Source organism: Pavona decussata, unplaced genomic scaffold, assembly GCF_977016875.1.
Source record: "Pavona decussata unplaced genomic scaffold, jaPavDecu1.1 SCAFFOLD_217, whole genome shotgun sequence".
Classification (NCBI taxonomy): domain Eukaryota; kingdom Metazoa; phylum Cnidaria; class Anthozoa; order Scleractinia; family Agariciidae; genus Pavona; species Pavona decussata.
The window spans coordinates 1,437,386-1,461,222 of record NW_028145622.1 but is presented as its reverse complement, the minus strand read 5'-3'; the positions used below and the strand labels follow the sequence as shown (position 1 = coordinate 1,461,222).

General features: G+C 38.7%; 1 protein-coding gene across 1 annotated transcript in view; it reads right to left on the bottom strand.

The window, feature by feature from the left end:
* LOC146459746 (rho GTPase-activating protein 32-like) overlaps positions 1 to 23,758 on the bottom strand; it is a 31,543-nt gene extending 7,785 nt beyond the window's left edge. Inside the window, exons 1-13 of the mRNA XM_085089162.1 lie at positions 23,592 to 23,758; positions 23,303 to 23,369; positions 21,168 to 21,258; positions 19,891 to 19,949; positions 18,838 to 18,925; positions 17,071 to 17,142; positions 15,495 to 15,577; positions 11,530 to 11,608; positions 9,235 to 9,327; positions 8,019 to 8,141; positions 3,442 to 3,519; positions 1,934 to 2,033; positions 1,221 to 1,314 (exon numbers count right to left, since the gene is read on the bottom strand). Coding sequence (XP_084945288.1) covers positions 1,221 to 1,314; positions 1,934 to 2,033; positions 3,442 to 3,519; positions 8,019 to 8,141; positions 9,235 to 9,327; positions 11,530 to 11,608; positions 15,495 to 15,577; positions 17,071 to 17,142; positions 18,838 to 18,925; positions 19,891 to 19,949; positions 21,168 to 21,258; positions 23,303 to 23,369; positions 23,592 to 23,628 — 1,064 coding nt within the window. The 5' untranslated portion in view covers positions 23,629 to 23,758. The remainder of the gene's footprint in view (positions 1 to 1,220; positions 1,315 to 1,933; positions 2,034 to 3,441; positions 3,520 to 8,018; positions 8,142 to 9,234; positions 9,328 to 11,529; positions 11,609 to 15,494; positions 15,578 to 17,070; positions 17,143 to 18,837; positions 18,926 to 19,890; positions 19,950 to 21,167; positions 21,259 to 23,302; positions 23,370 to 23,591) is intronic.
* Positions 23,759 to 23,837: the final 79 nt, after the last annotated feature.

Below are 23,837 nucleotides of genomic sequence, written 5' to 3'. Positions count from 1 at the left end.
GATACGCGTTCCAAGATCCATTCATTTGTTGATCGACTGTCTCATACAATCTCGACTTCAATCTGTATTAGGAGTGCGTTCTTTCTTCGTCGAAACGCTATAAGGATCATTCCAAAAGATTTTTGTCCCTAAGTTATGACTTAGACTTTTCTTTACCATTAGCTCAACACAAGAGAAAATAAAGGGACAGAGATGGAAATTAGAGTTGGCTGGGATATGTGAAGTTTACTTAATTTATTTTTAGACATCGTCTCAACGGAAGTTGGTTTCCCACGACGTCCGCAAACGGTCAGTGTGACGTCACAGAAAGTCAACTGGCCGTGCCAACGTCGCATTGTGTAATGGCGGCTGTTCGGAATATTCAGTATGGCTTTCCTAAGTGGCATTTACAGACGTCTAAAAACAGACTTCCGGTTTCACGACGTCTAAAAATAGCTTAAATGAAATTCACATATCCCAAGGGCTACACTGTGGGGTCTCCCTCTCTCTCCCATTATTTTCTCTTGTTCAAAATTAGTTTTTAAAAAACATTTTAACAAGGGAGATGAAAAATCAGTACATTTTTAATCGGGGATTAGCGTTAATCGGCTTTCGAACAACCGGGCCCAAGTGTATAAATTGCTACCTGGAACATACTGCTGGGGGGTACCCTGCGATGGATAAGCATCCCATCCAGGGGGGAGTAGCAATGCTGTTAGTTGCTTCACCAAATTCTACTGTGACGTTTGGAGACAGCTGTTGAACAAGTCTAAAAGCGCGGGTTTTTTTATTAGTACATATTCCTGATGTTCCAAAATCAGAACACCTCGTAAAATGAAATATATATAAAAAGGAGGAAGGGGGGAGGGAAGGGGAGAGGAAACTCTCTCTCCTTTCCCCTACCCCCTCCTCCGTTTCTTTCGCTCTCGTCCCGATACCCGCGCAGTCAAAACCACAAACCCCACGAAAATGCTTGCCACGCAGGCCAATAGACCCTTATCACTCGGCGGCCATGTTGAATCTCAGGGGAATAAAAAGCTTTGTTTTCGCACGGCTAGCCTCGGCCAGACGCGAATTCAGTGCGAGGCTTACCGTGCAAAAACGAAGGTTCTTATTTCCGTGAGGTTCTTATTTCTTATTTCAGTGAGACTCAACATGGCCGCCGTGTGATAAAGGTCTATTGTCTGATCCATACTTTAGAGGGGGTTTCTTTCAATGGGAATCATGCGTAAGTGCCTTACTTTAGAATCCCGCTTTGCATAAGCCGTGCCTTGGTGGGTCTAGAGGACAAGAACAGCCTCAGGAACGTCACAATTTTCCCTCGCTTCTTGGCAACTGCAAGCAAAAAGGTAAATCCGTACATTAGAAATATATGAGACTATAATACGCCAATTTCGAGTTGCTGTGAACCTCACTATGAAAGCGAGGCTAAGTGCAAAGCTTTTCATAGGAAAATTAGTTTTGTTTGCATATGAACGGACGCCAATTTTCATAATAAAAACTTTGCATTTAGCCTCGCTTTCATAATGAGGTTCACAGCAACTCGGAAATGGCCTATTACAATGTTCCTAATTAGTTAGTTAATGCTCGATAAACATGATCATGATACAATTGAATCTTAGTAAGTGGAAAAAAAATGTTTTAGTGAACGTAATCAATTAAAAGTTAACTTGATGTGATAGATCAAGGCACCGGTTTCCATCAGCTTCTCATAATCAAGTATGGTAATCTACTCGAACCAACTCGTGTTTGCTCATTGCTAAAACGCCTTATTATTTTCGGTTTCCCCCGTCGAAAATCAACCTTACCATCATCCAATTCGATATCCACAGAAGACTGTCAGTCGTTAAACTGTTCAGTGTCGCCTTCGCTAAACAAAGTACTTTTTGTTATTCTGTCCACAATACAAGCCTCGAGAGAAAAACACGCGTGGCGCGCGCGCAGCTGAACATACCTGGAGTCATATCCGGGGGGCCCGCGGTACCGGGTAGGGGTGTTTGGCCGTCCGTCTTGTCACCTATTACTTCAACGCACTGACTGGGAAAAAATCCAACCTGAAACAATACAAAGCGTCTGATCATCAGTGGCTGAAGGGTGATTTGCGTGGAGCATGGAGCATTGCTCACGGCTGTCGTGTACGCCCTTGTAACTTCGTGTTGGTACGAAATTGTTTACTTTATTCTCACTATGTTTTTTTTTTTTCGCAATTTGAGGAAATTAACACCCTTGTAAGTTGAGGCCCCTTCGAAGATAGAAGAGAACTCTACCCGCAAGGTAGGAAATTATGGGGTTTTACGACTTCAAAATTTTGCGGGATTTTTTTGTTCTTGTTGGGGGGGGGGGGGGGGAGGGCAAATCGCAATTATTCAGAAAACATGTAGGAATAAGGTACAAATAGCTGAAGAATCGACACGTTAAGTCGACTGCCATCTCATCCTGGCCTTCAATAACACCACGAACAACGACTGAATCATTAGCATTACCCAAACTAAAAGGTCATTAAAATTACAAATTAAGGTGGCCACAGGAGAAACAGAAAAAGACGATACAGAGAAGCGTATATTAATGATGTATTGGAAACACAAATACATCGACCAGCAAGGAAAATAATATCAGCTGCGCGTGTTGGAGGAAGCCTCGAAGTTATCTGGCAAACCCATGAGCAGATTTTACACATAACAACCTCTCCCTTCCCGCAACTTCAACCAACCCAGCGCATTTTGGGAAACACAAATGCTGCGCTCAATGAAGTGTAAAACCATTTTAATGCGAACCACAAATTTTCAGCGTTTCTAGATGGCTAAAACTTTATGAAGCGTAACCGAGTGCATGTGAAAGCTAAAAAGGTTGATTTCACCTAGAACAACAGAAAGCGAAATACAAAAAGCTGTAAAGGGTGGGGAGCTCTTACATGGAATGTTTCTGAAATAGTGAATAAAGAGGTTCCACATACTGTAAACCAAACGTCTGGAAATGACTATATCGTCGCTCAACAGCAACGCTTAACAAGAGCCCCTGAAGCATTTGCTGTAATTAAATTAAACTACGAGCGACAAACAACTTCATCATCGAGAGGGTAAATGAGTAAATGACAAAACATTTGAAAGTGGACAAGAAAAGATTTGCTCTTAACTCGTATCTCGGCAACCGGATTACCTCAACTTCAAACGTGAACCAAAATAAGCTCGTTATGAACTGGCTCATGAGGTAAATATTTACACACACGCTAAGTGGATAACACAGTCAGAGTGATTGTAAGAATGTTATAAACAACACAGAATAGCATCAACAAATTTCGAATCTGTTAAGCAAACCCCAAATTATTGGAAAGCAAGAAGTAACAAGCACCTTTGCCAACCTGATTCCGCAGCGATACAAGAGTGGAAGATAAACCTCTTCAAGAAAATAGCCCTGTTTTTTTTTTTTTTTTTTTTTTACAGAAGCATTTATTTATGAGCATACCTCAAATCCTTGTTTGCCTCTCCACCAGAGACTCTCGTCAGCTGGGGGCATATCAATCACACTGATGATCCCGCCAACCTGGATTGCAAACAACTACAGTTAACATTTTTAGTCCTAGCGAAGGATAAGATTGAAACTACATGTGAAGATCTTATCAAATTTTACAGAAATCTTGTGAAACAAACGGCACTGTCGTTACACTTGGCTGGTAACAGTTCAGGATTTGACACAATAAAACAAACCCTGCAAAGCATGACTTAGAGATGACTTAAGATAATTAAAGATAAACAGCATCAGCGGAAAGTACTGCTTCGTAACATTCGTTTGAATGGTCACACTTTAGGATTTCATCTACAGACTCAAACGTTAGAACCACCTCCTATAGCATAATAAACAGCATCAAAGGAAAGAACTGCTCAGTAGCTTACGTATGAATGGTCACACTTTAGGATTTCATCTACAGACTCGAGAAGGTAGACCCCCTTTGTACAGCATAGTAACAGCATCAGAGGAAAGAACTGCTCAGTTAAGCTTTCGTTTGAATGTCCACACTTGAAAGTTCAGTCACCTCCGCAAAGCAGTACAAACAGTACCATAGGAAAGTTAGGATCACTAGCCTGAGTTTGAACATTCTTACTAAACGATTTCTTCCACATACTGACAACTGAACTAACTTTTACAACCTAACAAAATGTACCAAAGGAAAGTACTTCTCAACTGCTTTGATCCTGATTTCATGACATTAAGATTCCCGTCACCCAGACTCACTCATTAAACGATGTTCCGTACCGCATAATTAACAGCGTCACGGGAAAGTACAGCCTCTTTAGATTTTACACGAGTGTTTTCGAGACAAGATTTTGTTTACAAAACCGAAAGTTAGCACCGTATCAAACAAACTAATCCAAGATTTGACTTGGTTTATATAACGGTTCACCCCCTTGGTTTAGGAAAAAACTTCACTTACGATAGATAAAAGGTCGAATAAGTGTGGCGTTTAAATGAAAACAGATTTGTTTAAACGGGAGTTAGATAAAGATACTCGCTTACCAAAGAAGATGGTCGCTCCAAGTTTCAACTGCACAGTGCAATTTTTAAGCTGACAATGTTGTGCCGCTGATTTAAGTCTTTGATTTCCTCGCCTGTTTAATCAATTGTGATTTAGCCTAGCGGCTTTCGATGTTTACAAGCTTCATTACAATGAAGACATGGTACGCCGAGCGGAATAAATTCATTCTTACGTCATCCGCATTACAGCACACACGCACTGAACACAAGAACTGCGTAAAAATTGCGAAATTGTGGTTTCCTCTGACCACGCTGTACGCCTTTCATTTTCCACTGGGTTTCATTTTCGTTGTTTATCCGCCGCGCTGAAGGTTTGCACCCGCGAAAATAAACCGTAGAAAGGACTGTAACCGAAAGGTTTAAGCGAATGCCATAACACAGTTTGCGCGGTAGTTAACTGTACCCCTATCGAATCCCATAGGCTCTTGATTAAAGTTCTGTACTTCTCTCAAAGTTTTTTGGTCCATCGGATCCCGTACAATTCCCGTATAATTCTGAACACAAAGGCAATGTATGATTACACGGGACGATAATTTTTCATCGCAACAAAACGCGTGGACATTTTTTAACACAACATTTTGCTGCGCAACTCGTTACAATTTATTGAAGGGTAACTATACAACACCTAAAAAAATAAAATCTGCGGCAGCAAGCGGCCCTTCTTGGCATGGTGGTAGTTGATATTTCGAAGCGAGCTTTGGTCCATTTTTTTTAAGTGAAATCCGAAAGTCAGTTTGAGATATTGGATAAAAAACTTGCAATGTGTCACCGCAACAAATTACTTGCTGCTTCACTGAAACGTAAGTATGAGACCCCTATCCTCTTCCTTCTCTCGCCCCCTTCCCCCGCCCCCTCCACCGCAAACAGGCCCCCCAAAAAGCCCTTTTTAACCTACAAAAAGGACTTTTGGTAATACAGTCGAACCTCCCGTAAGCGACCACCCATAATGTCAAGGATATGTGGTCGCTTACGGGAGGTGGTCGCTTACCAGAGGTCAGACCACAGGGTGTCTAAATTTCGGGTAATTTCCATATGGTAATTGCGGAGACCGAACCCTTTTGCCAGTGCTAATCGAAACCCAAAGTAATAACTTTTCTTTAGACTGCCTGATTTAGGAGCAAACAGTAAACGGCACTTTTGCAATGTTAAATTTCAAGCTTAAAACATCTACAACTTTCGCGTTTGTTTATTTGTTACATAATTCAGTTGACGTTCTTTATCGCCACAATTTTTCTGTTGACTAATACAAGGTTGAGAGAGTCATCACCGGTCATGCATGTATAGCGTGCTAGTTACAAGATAAGAAAGTTTCTTTCCTACAAGGGATTCAATCTGATTAAAGTTTATTTCAGTGTACACTATAGTGCATGTGTATGTTATCAATTGTTTCAATGCTAAGCTATTTCGGGAGATTCTTCCGGTAGCTCCGGCTGTGAGATTTCAATACGGCGTCCGCTGTAACGATGTGGGCCAATATGTTACAGCGACACATTTTGCAATTTCCGCCCGTGAGAGAAACAGCAGATTGTGTGTCAAGTGGTCGCCTACGGGAGGTTAAAAACAATTGAAAATTGAAACAATCAACGAGAAGTGGTCGCTTACGAGAGGTGGTCGCTTACGAGAGGTGGTCGCCTACGAGAGGTTCCATCTATAGTGATTTGACTTGAAAACTTTTGGTATTTTGGAAAAGTGGTCACTAATGAGAGGTGGTCGCTTACGAGAGGTGGTCGCAAAGGGAGGTTCTCAGTACTGTAATCTCAGCATTTAGCCACCAATTTCGTACGATTATGGCGTCTTCTAAACCCCGTGAAAACGAAAGGTTTTTGGGTATAATAACTAACGATGTAGTATAATCAATAAGAAACGATAAACCTGTTGATTTCTTTACAAAAGTATGCTAACTGTCTTTGCTAGGCTGCTGTGAGATTCAGACGCAAATTGGCTCAAAACACGTTAAAACAGGGACGGCTAGTTTCATTAGCAGCAAAGCACCACTGCAAAGCAGATTATCCATACGCGGTTAATTTTTAAACATCAGCTGGCTTGACGTCACGTCTTATCAGAGAAACTGAAAGGCGCAAAGTCCGGGAAAAACCTAAGCCAACAAACAAATAAACAACAAAACAATCGAGCTTTAGAAAGCATTGGTGCAAGCCGAACTCATAACGCCAGTAAACACACTTTCGTTTGTCACTGTTTTGAAACTGGGTTTTTTTTTATTACGTGTCTTAAAAAGTTTTTGACGCAGTTATGAATTTTCTCTCGTTTTCACTGTTCTAACGCAAGCGATGAAAACAAATTCAGAAAATTGCTACTTTGTAGCCACTCATCCGTCGTTAATGCGTCATCGCTTTTAAAACCCTTCGCCTTGTTTCAATCATTTATGCGTGGACGAGTGCCCATTCGTATCAAATTATCTTCTCTGACCTTTTTTTTCCGATCCATTTCCGTTGTTCAAAAGCCTTCAACTAAAACAACTCTTCTCAAAATTCATCATCTGTTTCTCGTGCATTTTCGATCGTCTTCAGATAGTTTGAAATTATTAATCGTACAAAACATCTGATCAAACACGTGACCACCAAATGTCGTGCCGGAGGGAAACCCTTCAAAATCAGTCGCCCATGGCAACAAAAGAGCTCACGAGATAATTTCATCCACTCAAAGCAGACGACATAGGATGTTGAATCCATAATACACATTCATTTTAACACCGTTTTTCTTAAGTTTGTCTTAGTTGTAATTAATTTTAGTTAGATATTAACGGATAAAGAGCCACTCTGTGGAAATGCTGTTAATAAAGTCTTTATTATTATTATTATTATTATTATTATTATTATTATTATTATTATTTATTATTATTATTATTATTATTATTATTTATTATTATTATAATTATTATTATTATTATTATTATTATTATTATTATTATTATTATTATTACTTTTTCACGGTTATTAGGAAACCACCCTAATCAAAATTGATTATTCTTAAACCTGGGCCAGACGTTATTTACTATTAAGATAGGGCAAAACTGTACATATAAAATTCTGACGTTGGCTTAGAAAGGAACTGGTGGCGAAGTGTATTTCTGAATGAAAATTCGCTTATTTGAAAGCTTCTTCATGGAATTGAATCCTATTTTGATCATTCAAATGAAAGCTACTGAGCAGTACTTTCCTGTGGTACTGTTTATTATGCTGTTCAAGGTGATTCTATCTTTTGAGTCTGTGGATGAAATCCTTAATTGTGACTATTCAAATGAAAGCTACTGAGCAATACTTTCCTGTGGTGCTGCTTATTATGCTGTACAACGTCGTTCTGTCTTTTGAAAATGAAAGCTACTGAGCAGTGCTTTCCTGTTGTACTGTTCATTAAGCTGTACAAGGTGGTTCCAACTTTTTTCAAAAAGAGCGTTTTCGTTGAAAGCGCTATAGATGAGCATAAAACGGTTTGTTTTCGCGCTTGCTTGCCCTCTAAAATGCCATATCATATAAGTATAGTTACAACACCTCGAGAGAGATTTCGTCCACAGCTTGTGCAGTGTATCGTTTGATCACGTGAGCAGCCGCTATTCCAGGCACGTTGATTGGTGATTCATCTGTCAATAACATGTGGTTTCCATGGTTATCAAGCTGAGGACAAAAACAGTGCAGACAGGAATAATTATGGGGCAAAATATATATATTTTTGTATAACAAACACATGTTCCATTGCGATTACATGTTACAAAATTGATCGCGATAAATTAATTATAGGGCGTTATATAATTGCAAATCAATTTGTTTGCTTACTAAAGAAAATGAAAATCAATCTCCATTTTAAATCAACTCTAAAATATCCCGTGACAGCAATATGAGTTCTTTTTGTTAATCTAACATAAAAACTATGGAGTCATCAAGGTTTTCAAGACAAAATCTAGAGCACTTAGCTAAAGAAGGCGGAGGTCTAAGACAATAGGCCATTCTCGTGTTGCTGTGAAAGTGAGGCCAAGTGCAAAGCTTTTTATGTGATAATAAAAACTTTGCACTTAGCTTCGCTTTCATAGTGAGGTTCAGAGCAACTCAGAAATGGCCTTTTAGATTACCCCTAGTTTTCTTTTTGAATTCCAATAACCCTTACTAAGATCCCCTTTTCCCACACAGTCATAAGCAGCGCAAAAATATCTTTGTTTTAGTACGCACCGTCGTTAAGGGGCTGCTTACATGGCGGGAGGAAGATCCTAGCACTAGGAAGATCCGAGAAGGCGGAAAAACGTTTCGTTTGCTTTACATGCAGAAATTTCGGCCGAAGTGGTTACCAAGTGGACAAGGAAAAGAAGGATAACTGTCGGCCTTGAGCAGCTGAACGCCCGGCTACCGCCATGTTTTTTTTTTTTGTCCCTAGTACTAGGATCTTCCGAGCGAAAGTAGTTTACATGGTGCTAGGATCTTCCTAGTCCTAGGATCTTCCGATCTCTTAGGTAGGAAGTTCCTATCTCTAGGAAGATCCTAGCGCAGGGCTAAGTACAACTTTTTACATGTAAACTGAATAGAGAAAAGATATGGCGCTAGGATGATCCGCCTTCTAGGATCTTTCTAGTGCTAGGATCTTCCTCCATCCATGTAAACAGCCCCTTAGAAACCCGAGCTTTTCGGGCCATCCCGAGATGCGCAGAACGTATGCGCAGTAGCAAAGGGAGACACCGCCCTCAGAATACAGACAGTCGTTCTGTGACGGGTAACTCACCTCAAACCAGTTAAGCACAGCACTGCAGTTCATAGCGTCATCAGCCAACTCGGACAGTCGGGCCAGGTACTCTTGCAGCAACTGACGACATTCCTGTACGGACAGAAACATTTCAATGAATTTGCGAAGAAGAGCAAAATAATAAAAAGATAAATCACTTTATTTCAGTGTCAATGCATTTAGCGCAGGGCACTAACTGGGGACACTTTCCAAATCGAATTGGACTTTAGAAATGTTGGTTTTGGAGGAGAGGGGAAAACCGGAGTACCCGGAGAAAAACCCCCAAAAAGCAAGAGAAAACATTCTTCCAGAAACTGGACTAAGGACGCTGCCAACTAATACAGAATTATTTTTGCATAGTTTATGACCCTGGTTTATGACTATGAGGGAAAATTAGATCTTGGTTTGGGCTACTGGAATCCAGAAAGAAAATTGGGGGTAGCAGGGCATTTTTTAGAGATAATTAAGCAACAATTATTATTCTAAAAAGAAGTAAAATACAAAGCAATCTGTGGCGTTTTTTTTTTTTTTTTTACATGGAAGCTTTATTATCTCTGAAAAATGCATGGTTACCCCCAATTTTCTTTATGGATATCAAGGGCACTTGCCAGGAGCCCATTACCCTGCACTTGCTAAGTTCTGCTTTCTCCACATAGTTTTAAAGTGCGCTAAAATATTACTGTATTAGTAGGTACCACCCATAGGAAACCCGAGTATCTCCAGATGTGCACGTATGGCAGTAACAAAAGTAGGCACCGTCCTTAAGGCCTTTCAAGACGAATTCAATGCAGGTGAACCTCTTACCAGCAGCCACGTATGTACAAATGTTTCCCGTCGTTCTAGACATGTGGCCAAGGCGAGAAGGTGTTATGCAAAGATTCGACTGTATTCCACTAAGCATCATTCAACACTGTTTTCACACTATTCAACACTGTCTGACACTCGAAATAAACATTGTAATGATGATTTTCGCGGCAAAATTCATTCTTATATAATTATCCCCGAAATGTAATTAACGTGAGTAAATTCTTCTCTTCGGAAAAAGAGATTTTAAATTCGGAGTTTTTACTTCTAACACACGTTAATTGTAATGATGATTTGCGACGCTTGACGTTTGAGTAAACGTCGAAACGTCATCGATTTTTCCTGATTTTTTGTTTTTTAAGATTCTCAAGATGACCTTGAGAAGTGTTTTATTGCAGATTTTAATGGCTAAATGTTTTAATGAGCCTCTTCTTCTTCTTCGAATAACGATTCAGCATCATTCAATATAAATATGACTGAACTTCATATGCCCCGTAGAGAGGTTAGAAACGTATGCAGTTGCAGTTAAGGCTTGAATGGAATTCGAAGCCTTGACCGTTGACCTTTCAACATCTATGAAGTGCTCTACCAACTGAGCTACCAGTAAATATATACAAGAGGTAAGCTGCCGTTTTGAGCGTCAGCCCTTCGTGAGAACCGCACTGGCGAAGAGTAAGCTCTCAAACGTCAGTTTCTGTATTTCTTTACGGTAGCCAATTAACCTTATCAATTCAGTTGATAAAACCAGACATTCGTTTTCACTCCCCTCCGAAACAGCACCACAGTTTGATTAGAAACTAATCGTCCCGGTTATCCATTTGAGCTATCAAGAATACTGCACCAGTAATACTAGTATTAAAGGGAAGTATCACGAGAATTTGATGTCATTTGAAAACCCAAAAACGTTTGTCTGTAAACAGAAACAAGAAAATAATTGTCTAGTGTTGTTATAAATTATCACCCCAGTGAAACAAACCTGTCGATTAGTGCCTCTAGTCAGAGACAGAGTAGGTCGGAATGGATTGAAAAGTTCTCGCATTTTTGTTTCCAAAATGCGCTAGAATAGATCAAGAGACGTTCCTTTCAAGAATTGAGTTGATTTCTTTCCTCTCGTTGTTCTAGAATTATTTTGCAGCTAAGTTAAGGTCTTATATTTCACCATTTTTAAGAAAAGGGGTCAACAACACCATGACACTTCTGCTTTAATCAAAGATTAGGGAGTGCGTTCGATGATCTCGATCCCAGGCTCTCTCTCCTTTCCCAAGTTGGTGATGACGTCATCCGCCCCTGCAAAATCTGCGGGGGATGCCAAATACGCATCCCAAGATCCATTCATTCAATAAACGTTGTCCCATACAATCTCGAGTCCAATCTGTATTAGGAGTGCGTTTTCTCTATGTCGAACGCAATAAGACACGTTACCAATCATCTCAAGTACGTGTCAAAAAGCTTTAAATCTACTGAAAAGCTACATTATTGTAACAAACTTACATGGCTCCTGGCATATTCCTCACTATCATACAGGCGAGCAAGGGATTTTAGTTTGCTGTGAAACCTGTCAAAAAGGCATCTGAAACACAACAAAACCTAACCTTAACATCTTTCTCTTAAATAAAAATACAGGACATTCCTTCAATAGTTATCCTATGAGATCAAAACGTACATGAGTTCCTTAGCTACAAAGGGTACTGTCCCTTTGGCTGCGTAACCAGCGTTTCGTGAAGTTTTGTACATTCCTCGCTTTCCCAATTTCCGCGCGGTAAAAAAGCGAAAACACTCCAACTCCAACGGAAGCGCTTGCTATACGGGCTAACAGACTCCAAGAAAGCGATTTTTTAAAAAGGTCTTATGTCACTTTGTTATAGTTTAAGGATCGAGGGCCACTAGTTCTTCAGGTGAAATACTGTCAAGTGTTACCCTCGTTAAATAAAGTTGATGATGATGATGATGATGATGATTAGTTTTTTTCCCTTGACATTAAAAATAAATAAATGTTTGGTTAAGGATGGTCAGGGTAAAATATAGCTTGCAACTTAAAAAAATGTGGTAATTATTTCAAGCTCTCCTCTTAATATTTCTCTTGGGGAAAAAAATAAAAAAGCTGATTAACATCTCATTATAATACGGCTTGTTTTCCTTCCGAGAAATTACTTGAGATCAGTCTACCTTTTGGTGCTCTAGGAAGAATTCGTGCACCTAAAAAAAGTGTCACTAGCCTAGCGGCGAAAATGGCAAGGCAAGGTCATCGATGTAAAAACAAACAAACAAAAAACAAAACAAAACCCAACAACGCGGATCTTTCTTAACGAAAGGAAACTTTTCATGCAACTTGTAAACTAACACAACGAGGACCAAGTATTGCCAGAACAATCACAAAATTGCCCGTTCCGAAGTGCATAAAGGGACTGTGCACTAATTTACACATGTTTTTTTTTTTTTTTTTTCAAATTGCGTCAAATGAAGAAATGAACCCAATCACCAGAAAGACCACATAAAAATTAATAAGTTTTTCAAGCTCGGTTATGTTTCGTTGCGAAGTGACCAAGGACCCGTTTCTCGAAAGTCCCGGTAACTTACCGGGCCCGGTAAGTTACCGGGACTTTCGAGAAACGGGCCCTAGGCTTTGACCTAGCTGTCAAAGGTTGCCCAAATTCCACACAAACGTCAGTAATTCTGACATGGCGTCCCTCAAATCCATACAAAGTGTCTAATTTTTCCCAATTTTTGAAGGCCCCCCACGTGGTTGCAATCTAACGACAGAACCTCAAACTTGGTAAACTGACTAATTTTAATGTGATCTTTCATGTGATCACTCCAATTTCTGATTAAATGAAAAGTTAAAGACTAGTCTCTGATCTCCCTTTGAATTCCGGAAAGGGCAATACATGTCACGCGCTACAACGTTGTGAAAGGGAGGCCAATAGTCTACTCTTCCAACAACTTCCAAAGCAAGTTTTCATTGCGAAAAAGATACGTTATACGCTCAATTTGTTGCAAGTAACGAAAACGCCTCCTTCGCGTAACAGTACATTTAAAAGTCGCGTAATATTCAAAGAGTTCGCGAAAAGCTCAAGATTGTTGCGCGGGCTTAAACAGAGCTAACGAATGCAAACCTTATGATTTTATATGATGAATTTCAAGTGAAAAACAGAAGAAAGAAAGTCGTTTCGAATAAAGGAAATATCAGATGTTTGGTTTAGCTCATTGAATTCATCATTTAAATAACTGAAAGTATTTTTCAATTTCCACTTTGAAAGCGTGATTGTCTATCTCGTCATCAACTCCATGATTAAGAATTGCATAAGGAAGTAAACAAAATGACACAACCAAAGATTATTGCCCGCTTATAAATTCGTGTTTCACATTATTGCTCTGACAAAACTCTTCTCCAAGTACTAACAGCAATTGTTCATTCCCAAGATTGCAAGCGGAAATGTAAAAAAATCTGGACAAAGTTCAATTCTCCGCCGTCTGAATGCGCGTGGGCGAAATTTGGCTCGAAAGTCGAATGCCACTTTCCTACCAAACTTCCTCATAAGTTCTTTGGGTAGCGCTAAAAACAACACGCAATTCAAACTTGATGCTAGCTCTTAGCAAGCTTTTTAATACGGCTTCAAATCAGAATGTTCCTTCATACAATTATAATTTGAACTTTCATGTTATTTTCGAGTTTCCGTGATTCTTATCCAAAGGGAATTCACAGTTCATGCTTAGAAATATATATTGCCCGTAACTCACGCTAGATTGCATCACCCGATATTGCCTCTGACTGCTTTTGGCATAACAAATTTGCCGCTAAGGGAGAGTCGGCTGTCATAAATAAAATTTAAATGTACTGAATTTCTCTTATCAAACATTCCTTGAAATCTTTTGTCTGAGTACTCAGTTAAACTCTGTATTGGGAATCTCTTTTTTAGAAACCATCTTTCCTCAGTACAAAACCACTGATCTTTACGAACTACCGCTTCGATCACTGTATTAATTTTAGAATCTCTGGTGCCTTCTTCGGCGACCATCACCTTTAGGCGACTACTGTATCTTTTAAAACTCCGTTTGAAGGGGTGAGCAGTTGCCAGTCAAACAAAACATCCAGAACTCTGGTAGTCGATTTGATCGCTCTATTTTGTTATGCTTTACCTTATCTATTTTCATTCATATCATAAGGTTCTGAATCGTATCAAATGTTGACTTCCGAAAGCTCTATGAGAACGACGAAAACTGAAAGTGATTGCAACCAAACCACAAAGCCGTTCACAAGATTTCACGACTGTAAAGACGAAACCCGGCTCATTTTTGTTTCTTGTTTGTCGTAGCTCGAAAAACTCAACACCTAGTATTGAAAACAAACACCAACACTTGAAATTACCACCGCCGGAATAATATCTGCTCTAATAGTTGTACCCTTTCGCCTTTTATCAACATAGTCAAAAGTTAGATTCAACTTGTAGAGCGTTGGAGACAGCTTCGCGGGGAAGTACTCGTGTTGAATAATTTGACTTCAATTCAGGATTTCAACTACAGAAGCAAGTTATATTCCCTTAGCTGGTACAGCATAATAAACAGCACCGCAGATAGCTTACGTAATAGTCGTTTTTTACCACTGAAGTCCCGGTAGTTAACCGTCGCTGCTAGCGCTCGCCGCTTGGAAGGGAAACGAGTGTTTCGTCGTCTGCTATCGTAACGACACATTAACGATTTGTTTTCGTCCCGTGCGCGGGACTTATTCTGTAATATTTGTTCAAATATCAATACATAAAATCAACGACACAGATATAACAGTTACGCCATTAAAACGTCTTAACTACAAACACATCGCTTGACACCAAATTGAGATCATGTCTACAGCGTAGCTTATATTTAAGCTAACATAAAGTATCTAATGACCATGTAGTTTGATCGATTGTCTTGAATAACTTTTGGGGGCGAATTTCTAAAAGCTTACCTCTTATACAATTTCCTTCAAGGAATCCAGACCTAGAGTTAATGACTAAAGAGACTTTGGCTCTAAATGTTTAGACTTTAGATGAAATCCTAAAGTGCGACCATTCAAATGGAAGCTACTGAGCAGTACTTTCCTGTGGTGCTGGTTATTACGCTGTGCAAGGTGGTACTAACTTTAGAAAACTTTGAACAAAATGCCGATTGTTACCAATCCAAAAAAAAGTTATTCACCGGTACTTTCGTGTTACGTTGATTACGTTCTACAAGTTGTTTCTGACTTTTGAATATAAGAATGGAGCCCTTAAGTGTGAGCGTTCAAATTAGATTTAGCGAGCAATACTTTCTAGTTTTGCTAATTCGCCGTTTTCCACCCCTACCCAAAGTGAAAGCATAGAAAATTTCGCCTAGATTATTCTCTTAACAGAAGGAGAGTTCATGAAACTCACGACAAAGGGAAGCCAAGACAGACGACTGCAAAAACTGAGTTTAAATTTTCTAAATAAATCGAGAGTTACCTGTGAAGCTCTCGGTCGAGAAGTCGAAAATTGTCGAGGCTCCGCGTCAGAATCCAAGATTTTCCGCGACAAATGACGTTCACCTGGGATAAGATTGAAAAAGCAAACTGTTTAAGTCCGTTTTAACGGCAAACAATAACAGACCACAACACAATTTGCCAGTCGATACAACAGGACAACATGAGAATGCGCTTTGGCGGCGAAACGAGGGACGATATTGCATTTTGAGTCAGTCATGCAAAGGAAGCATCCTTTAAACTTGAAACAAAACTATTAATTAGGTTTTTACGTTTGAAAACGATTCTTCTCCAGATGACTGTTTTATTGTCCCAGGGGGCAATAAGCACAAATATCGAAATCAATATAACTGCAGTTAAAAAGTTAATTACTCGTGAAAATTTAGCCACGCGTGTTCCACGAAACGCGCTCAGACGAAAACCATTTCGACTTAAAGAAAACATTAAACAATTCTTTTGTTTGATCTACCTAATTCGTGCTTTTAAGCTTTGGAATATTTACGTATTTAATCCGATTGATTTTTCGTTATCAAAATCGCTGCTTTCATAGTACCGTGACATTTTGGAGCAGAGAGCTGTGACGTCATGTAATCAATGAACTGCGACGATTTCTACAATGCTGTCTCGCCTTCTTTGCCAATGGTCTCCTAAACTGTGAACATTCAAATGAAAGCTACCGAGCCGTACTTTCCTGTGGTGTTGTTTATTATGCTGTACAAGGTGGTCTTAACTTTCGTGTCTGTGGATGGAATCCTAAAGTGTGACCACTTAAATGAAAGCTACTGAGCAGTACTTTCCTGTGGTACTGTTTATTATGCTGTACAAGGTGGATCTAACATTGAGTTTCAGGATGAAATCCTAAGTGTGACCATCCAAATCAAGCTACTGAGACAAGTTTCAGCAGGCGTCGCACCGTGTAACATGGTCCGTTTCGTAAAATTTTTTCGAACTTCCGTTGCGAGACAACTTTCACGAAAAGTAGAACCGCTTTCTTCTTCTGCAACGGCTCGCAACGGTCGCAGTAGTGATAAAACAAGAGTTTCACCGTGTAACACCACGTCGTGAAACTGGTCTTGTTCGCTGTTGCACTGACACAAGTTTCAGCTAAAAGTTCCAACGGCAGTAACGGCGGTTTAGGAAACTTTGTGCAATGTAGTCAGATCGTTTGCCGAGCAAAACGTTTAGTCCTCTCTGAAAAAAAACACTTTTTTCTCTTGCGTCTTTCGTAAGCTCCGTCTTGCCTCGCTCAGTCATTTATAAACGACTGCTGGCAATCTAATAGCACGGAATACTGGGAAAGGCAACTATAAAATAATGTTCTGTGAAGCTAACGTCCGGTTGCCCATCCATTCCACCAAATACTAAACAAAGGAACTCCGGATCACAATTTCGGAAATATTGGTATACTACTCAAAGTTGAGATGTCCAAAGGGAGAGGCTAGACTGTAATAGCTATATGTACTATTAAAAGAAGAAGAAAAAAAAAAAAAAGAAAGAAAAAAGCTTGTCACTTAGCACTTGTCATATGCTCAGTTGAAAATAATGCTGTCTTTGCTCACCAATATAATGCCTTCATCATCGTTTCCATTGTGGTATCGTTTTTCACCTCCTTTGCCTTCGTACAGGCCAAACTGTGAAAGCAAGACAAGTTGAGTGACTAAATGAAGAAGGATAAAACAAATGGGAATCGCTGTGGTCATCCAAAGAGCGGCTTAATACACATCCATTGTCTCCAGATTGGATTGGAATTTAAAGATGTTGGTTTAATTTGTGGCGGGCAGAAACCCAGAGAACCAGGATGATTGATCCCTGATGCAAGGACAAGAACAAACAACGGTTTTAACCCATGCACATAAATGGCGTCAACTCTCGTCCACTCACGTAAGCGTAGTTTTAGTTTGATCAGAAGGGAAAAGGTTTTAGAGCTTGTTTCACGATAAAAAGTAAAGCTTTAATAATTGAATAAGAATAAAATGCAGGGATGGAAGTTGAGAATAAAGCTATCACCACTGTGCTTTCCCTATCCCTGCAAATACAAGTATCTACTTAACAAAACACTCTTGTGAAGAGTCACACACCAAATGCCTCATATCGAATCCAAGGTTGCTGCCTAACAGAAGCCCGATAGACTGGGCACCTAATTTTTTTGCAGCAGCACCTAACACTTCACATGTCGGGCTTCTAACTTCTCCGATGTCGGCCTTGTGGGCTCCTTGAAACGTTTCTTAGGCAACAGCCTTGGAATCGCCCCCCTTAAAGAAAATTGGCTCTGGGCACCTAAGCCCCAAACGCTGAGACATCGTTCGGCACTCTCAAAATGTATGACAGCCAGTGATTTGCTGCTTAAAGAAAGTGATTTGTCACGAGCAGAACACTTAAGAAACAAAGTGCACGCATTCAAAGCAAAACACTCATTTTATGGTATTTCAGTAACCTTAAGGATGGTGCCTTAATTACTAATAAAGAAGTATTTTTGTTTGGTTTATGATTATGCGGGGAAAAGCAGATCTTAGTAAGGGCTATTGAAATTCAAAAAGAAATTTGGGGGTTAACGCATTTTTTAGACAGAGATAATTAAGCAACAATTATTCTAAAACACAGTAATGTATGGCAATTTGTTCAAAATTGAAGCTTTTTTATCTCTGGAAAATGCACTTGCTAAGTTCTGCTTTCTTCGCATAGTTTTAAACCGCGCAAAAATATCCCTGTATTAGTATCCACCACCCATAGGAAACTCGAGTATCTCAAGATGCACAGAACGTATGCACAGTAACAAAAGTAGGCACCGTCCTTAAGCATTAATTCAAAAGGTTAAGGCCGAAGCACTTGTTCATCACGGTTAACATCACTGCTTGTGAGGTACGATCATCCCTTTTAAATTACTGGTTTGCAGCTCAGCTGACAACATAATGTTCAGGAATAGCAGGCAAAAAGAGCTAAGTCCAAAGAGCATCTTAGAGTATTTCTATTATTATTGCCAGAACCGTAAATAACATTAAATGTAAACTAAGTACTGTAAGTAAACTAACCGTAAATAATCACTCCCAAACTGGTGCAGTGTACACACTATTTTGAAAAAATGTGAATGACTATTATAGGATAAACTTTCATATTGTATCCTTCAAATCGGTACCTTCCATTTACAAACTAATGCGGGTCTGGCTGGCAAGTTCTGCCAAATGTAGAGTGCCCTTAGAGTCTTAAACATTCATCAGTCAGTGGTGGAACACCTTTCAGCTGATTATTTTTCTTACTCTCATAACCAAACAACTCAACAATCTACCAGTCATGTAAAGAGAAATTCGAAATTTGATCGTTTAACTTACCTTGACCTCTTCTCCAAGGTCCACAAAGTCATAGTGGAAATGAGGCATGTCCTCTACTCTTGGAAAACGTGAATTTCCACTGCATTGCCTTATGGGACGACAAAACAAGTACATTTACAGTACACTGAAAAAGGCAAATTGGCTTCAAACGATTTAATTAATGTTTGAAGTAATTTCCAGGAAAAATGTTTTGGTTTTTAACTCTCATGGAAAAAATCTTGCCCTTTTGCTTGGAAAATATAAATTCCATGCCAAATTATTGGCACACGAAATATGAGTGAGTTTTTGGGGCTATAAGTATTTGAAAGAGAAATTCTCAATAGGGGGTTAACTTACTCTGTCTTGGGATTATTACTTTGTCTTACAATAGTAATTAGTCTGAAAGGGATACTTACAAATCATTTCAATACATCACAAATCAAATCATTTTGCATTCCAAAAAATATTAGAGCAGTTTTTTTAAAGACTGTTGGCAGTAATTGAGATGCACTACAATGCTTACTTAAGAGCTTTGTGAGTGCGGTTGGTAAATCTTGTACCGCTTTCACAACCAGTGAGAAGCAAAACCAAAGCCAATTTATCATGACTAATACTCCCACATATTTTCTCGCATTTTATTCTAATTCTCAGTTAGTGACTTGCGAGTGGTGTGATTCGTAAATTTTGTGGGCGGTATTTCACTGTACGGCCCTCTAAATTTGAAGGTTTCCTTCATTCCTGTGTGCCCGATTAACCTCAGAGGTACAATAAATATCTTAGCCTGGACTGGTGACATCAAAATCAACTTCAAGAAAATAAATTGTTTGTAGTGTTAAGTGTCTCCCTTCAAAGCATAATGTTGTCATTCAAATTTATCCTGAGTTTACATGTGAATGTATCTTCCTATTGTTGTTTGCTATGGTGATGTCTGATAATAAAATGTAAACCCAGGATAAAATTTATTGAGCCACAACATATACAAGTACAGAAGGGTGCATCTAGGCCAAATGTGTTCTGGAATGGTCAGTGAAATTATAAAGACATACAAAGGAGATTTTACATTTTAACAAATACCTCACAATTTTCTTGTAAGTTCCGTATCCACCATTGCCTTCTCCATAAAAATAATCAACCTGAGAAAGGAAAACATAGTTATCACATTAACCGATAGATCATTACAGCTGTACATGTAACACTTTCCAATTGGAATTAAACTAGATAAACCACATCCACAGATAAGCTGTCAAGTGTAGTTTAGGAGCTTAAACAGTAGGAAAAAAAGTTTCTGAAAAAGTCCCAATTTAAGTGTAGAGTAAAGTTACAGAAGACCTTTTGGGCCCTTTTTTTTATTTTCTGTTTTTTTGTAATCTTGGATAACATTTTTTGCTTTCAAAATTATCAACAATTTACATGTAAACTCTGGTAACGAAAGCAAAATAGTTTTCCAGGTACAAAATCTTAACAGGAGTTTGAGAAACATGTGCCAAGCAGGTACAAAATCTTAACACGAGTTTGAGAAACACATGCCGAGCATTAGATTGGAAGGGAAGAGAACAGACAGACCCAGACTACTTTTGTATGTTACGTTCTCACGGATACAGTGTTATCTGAAGAACTCCCATGTTTGGACTGACTATTTTACATAAAAAGGGTGCTCTATCTGAAGATGATTTGCTGCCTCAGGGTTAATTGTCAACATGTCAGTCAATGCCACTAACAACATGTAGTTCCTCTTATAATATGCTTTCACTAAAGGCTGGTTTCACTAGGAACATTATGTCAGAGTCAGTGTTGTAAGCAGAGTTGTAATACAGCTGTAGTGCTAAGGACCTGATGAAAACCATACAACAGAGTTGTAATCTTAATGAAATTGGAGTCGGTAAGAGAGTCAGAAGGTTTCCAAGTTTTGCAGTTACACTAAGCGCAAACCAGTTTGTCAGAGTTAAAGCAAGAGGAAGTGAAAGAATAAACCTGCATTCACAGTTCCCAATGCTCATTTACTTGTCAGCTTCTGCCTGCAACTCTGAAAAATTATCTGGTTTTCACTTGATTGTCTGTCAGATAATCATTATTTTATACAATGTAAACACAATTGGTAAAATCTATAATTATGACTCTGTTGTTTGATTTTCGCTACATTGAAATGCTTGATTCTTCTGATTGTTAAATGATTCTGACTCTGACTCCGACTCCACAGCTTAGTGAAAACCAACCTTTAATGGCCCCAAACAACTGAATCTCACCAGCCACACTAAGTATTAAATCACTGCAAACTACATTGTATGAACATGTGACGTCAGTTAATCTGCAAATAGAAGTGCACATTGTATACAATCATGCATCCTGCTTACCTTGCTTTCCACTGGTGAAGTCCTTTCAAAGTTAACGCTTTTCCGTGCTGTTCCACTAGAGCCCAAAGAAAGTCTTGGTGTCCTGGAATTCCTGTTTAAAAGAAAATTGATCATGAGTTAACTTAAAGGGGAAGTATCATTCAATTCAAAACCCAAAAATGTTTGTCTGTCAACAGAAACATAAAATAATTGTCTAGTTTTGTTATAAATTATCACCCTAGTGCAATAAAACTGTAGATTAGTGCCTCTAGTCAGAGACAGAGTAGGTCGGAATGGATTGAAACTTAAAAAATGTTAGGCTAAATCTTTTTAAGTTCTTGCATTTTGTTTCGAAATGCGCTAGAACAGATCACGAGTTGTTCTTTTCAAGAATTGAGTTGATCTCTTTCCTCTTTTGCTCTAAAATTGTTTTGTAGCTACTGTAAGTGAAGGTCTTATTTCACCATTTTTAACCAAACAGGTCAAAAACCCCATGAGACTTCCCCTTTAAGCCAAAGTTTTAAAGCTAAGTTTAAGGTTAATTTGAAATTCCAAGGGCTGGGGGTAGGGGTGAAGGTCTCCAAACCAAACAAAACGTTCAGCGGGAGAGCAACAACACATTTTTCATGACATCTTTGACATGGCACTGATAACTTGCAGAATTTGTCCATTGTCAAATTAGGGCAATTGACTCTTAGATGAATCACAATGCGAGACTTTGATATAAATCTCTGCTCTCACTGGATTTGGTAAACAAAAACTGCCAGACATCAACTTGACAAAAAATAGCAACATAGCGATCCTTCAAAAGTCCAATTCAACATTAGAATCAAGCAAAACGTTTTCTTACAAATATGGCAATTTTATCTCTGTGCATATTACCCTCAAACAATATCTTTAAATTGCTTTATTATTGGAATTGTTTCTACAACAACTAATGGCTGTTTCATATAAATCCCCAGTATTCAGTGCTGTAATTATACAAAAACTAGGGAAAATAAGGACACCAGGCTACATTCCCCCCCCCCCCCCCAAAAAAAAAATGAAGACAAGTGTTATCACTTGTTCATTGAATTGCTGTATTCTGAGTTTACACTGTACAAGGTGATGATGGCTACGATCACTGCTGACATTTTAAAGCAATCAAGCACTTGTTGGTGAATCAGCCTTAAAAATCACAATAACTAGCTTGCATATTAATCAAACTTTTGAAGATTGCAAACTCTTGTTGAGAACTTTTTTGTGCACAATATTATAATGAAATCCATACAAAATCATATGAGTTTTAACAACACTTGTAAGCATTTTTCATTACTGAAACTCCTCTAAATTATAACTTTTGACATCAATGAACAAAACATTTTTTTTATTTTCACTTTGAATTTTTTTTGTCCATTATTTAAACATTTATACACATGTGCCAATCCATCTGATTAAAGTATCAAACTCATTGGTTTAGAAAAGTATTTTCCACTCACCACAAACGATTTTATGTTTCCAAATGAAACAATCTTTATCTTTAGGTTTATTGGATCAGCTTAATAATGCAGTAAATTCCAAAAGATAATCCCCAAAACAATAGCAGCTAGAGTGACCCTTCTTTCATCAAAAAATTGAAGTGAAGATGAAGATGTTAATGCTAACGTATGTACGGAGAAAATTTCCCAACTATATTTGACCAAGTAAACCTCTATAGATTTTCGCTTGAATGCTTAAATTTATGGATTATCGATATAATTGAATGGTCGCCGTCAAAACTTGTGTATTAAAAGTTTAGCTGCAGGATATTGGCTGTTTTGAATTTACTGTTTACATGGAATTTGTCGTTTTGGCAACAACATTTAGCGAGTGGTTATAAAGATTCGCTGCCAAACAAAAACGAAATACCGTATTTCAAACTTTAATTATATTTCCACACTTTTAAAAAAGTAGCTGGTTGTCTGGCAGACGGAACGATAACATTCGTGTCGCCAGATCGTGATAACAATAACGAAAACGTTTTCAACAATGTATGGAGAATGGTTTAATCGTGTATGATAAGACATAAACTTGAGGTTTAAATCCAACCACGTTTCAGTTTGTATAATTTAAAAATCTATATTTCAGCGAAATCTGCATCGAGTAAAGAATTCATCCAAAAGCAAAATCCCTCTTACCTACTACTTAATTCCTGCTGAGAAAACACAGATCCTTCGTCGAAAGCCGACATCGTAAAATTTGCCCCTAAAATTGGATAAAATATAGAAAATAAACAACAAGTGGATTGGATGTATTTTTAAAACGGATATTCTGGTGTAAATACTATAAAAACAAGGAGTTAACCGTCTTAGGAGACAAATAAGCGAAGCAAGTCCAATACGATTAGCCATAAAAAAGTTTTAGGGTGTGAAGAGATAGTCATCGAAAATATTTCTCTGTGGCATTAGCTTATCGTTAGTAAATTACCTGTAGGGGACTTCTCCGAACTATACCAAGTCGTCATTTTGTACAGCTCGCGTTGATCAGATACCGTGAAATCATTGCATGCAAATTATCGATGATTTTTTGCTTCCTTTGTTGCAGCTAGTTATGTCCGCCATGATTGAAATTTGCAAGTCTGAGGTGTGCGAATGACGTCACGAACCGTGGGCTCGATCACTAATACCGGAAGTCGAACACAATGAGAGGTGTATTAACCGCAGTTTTTACGCG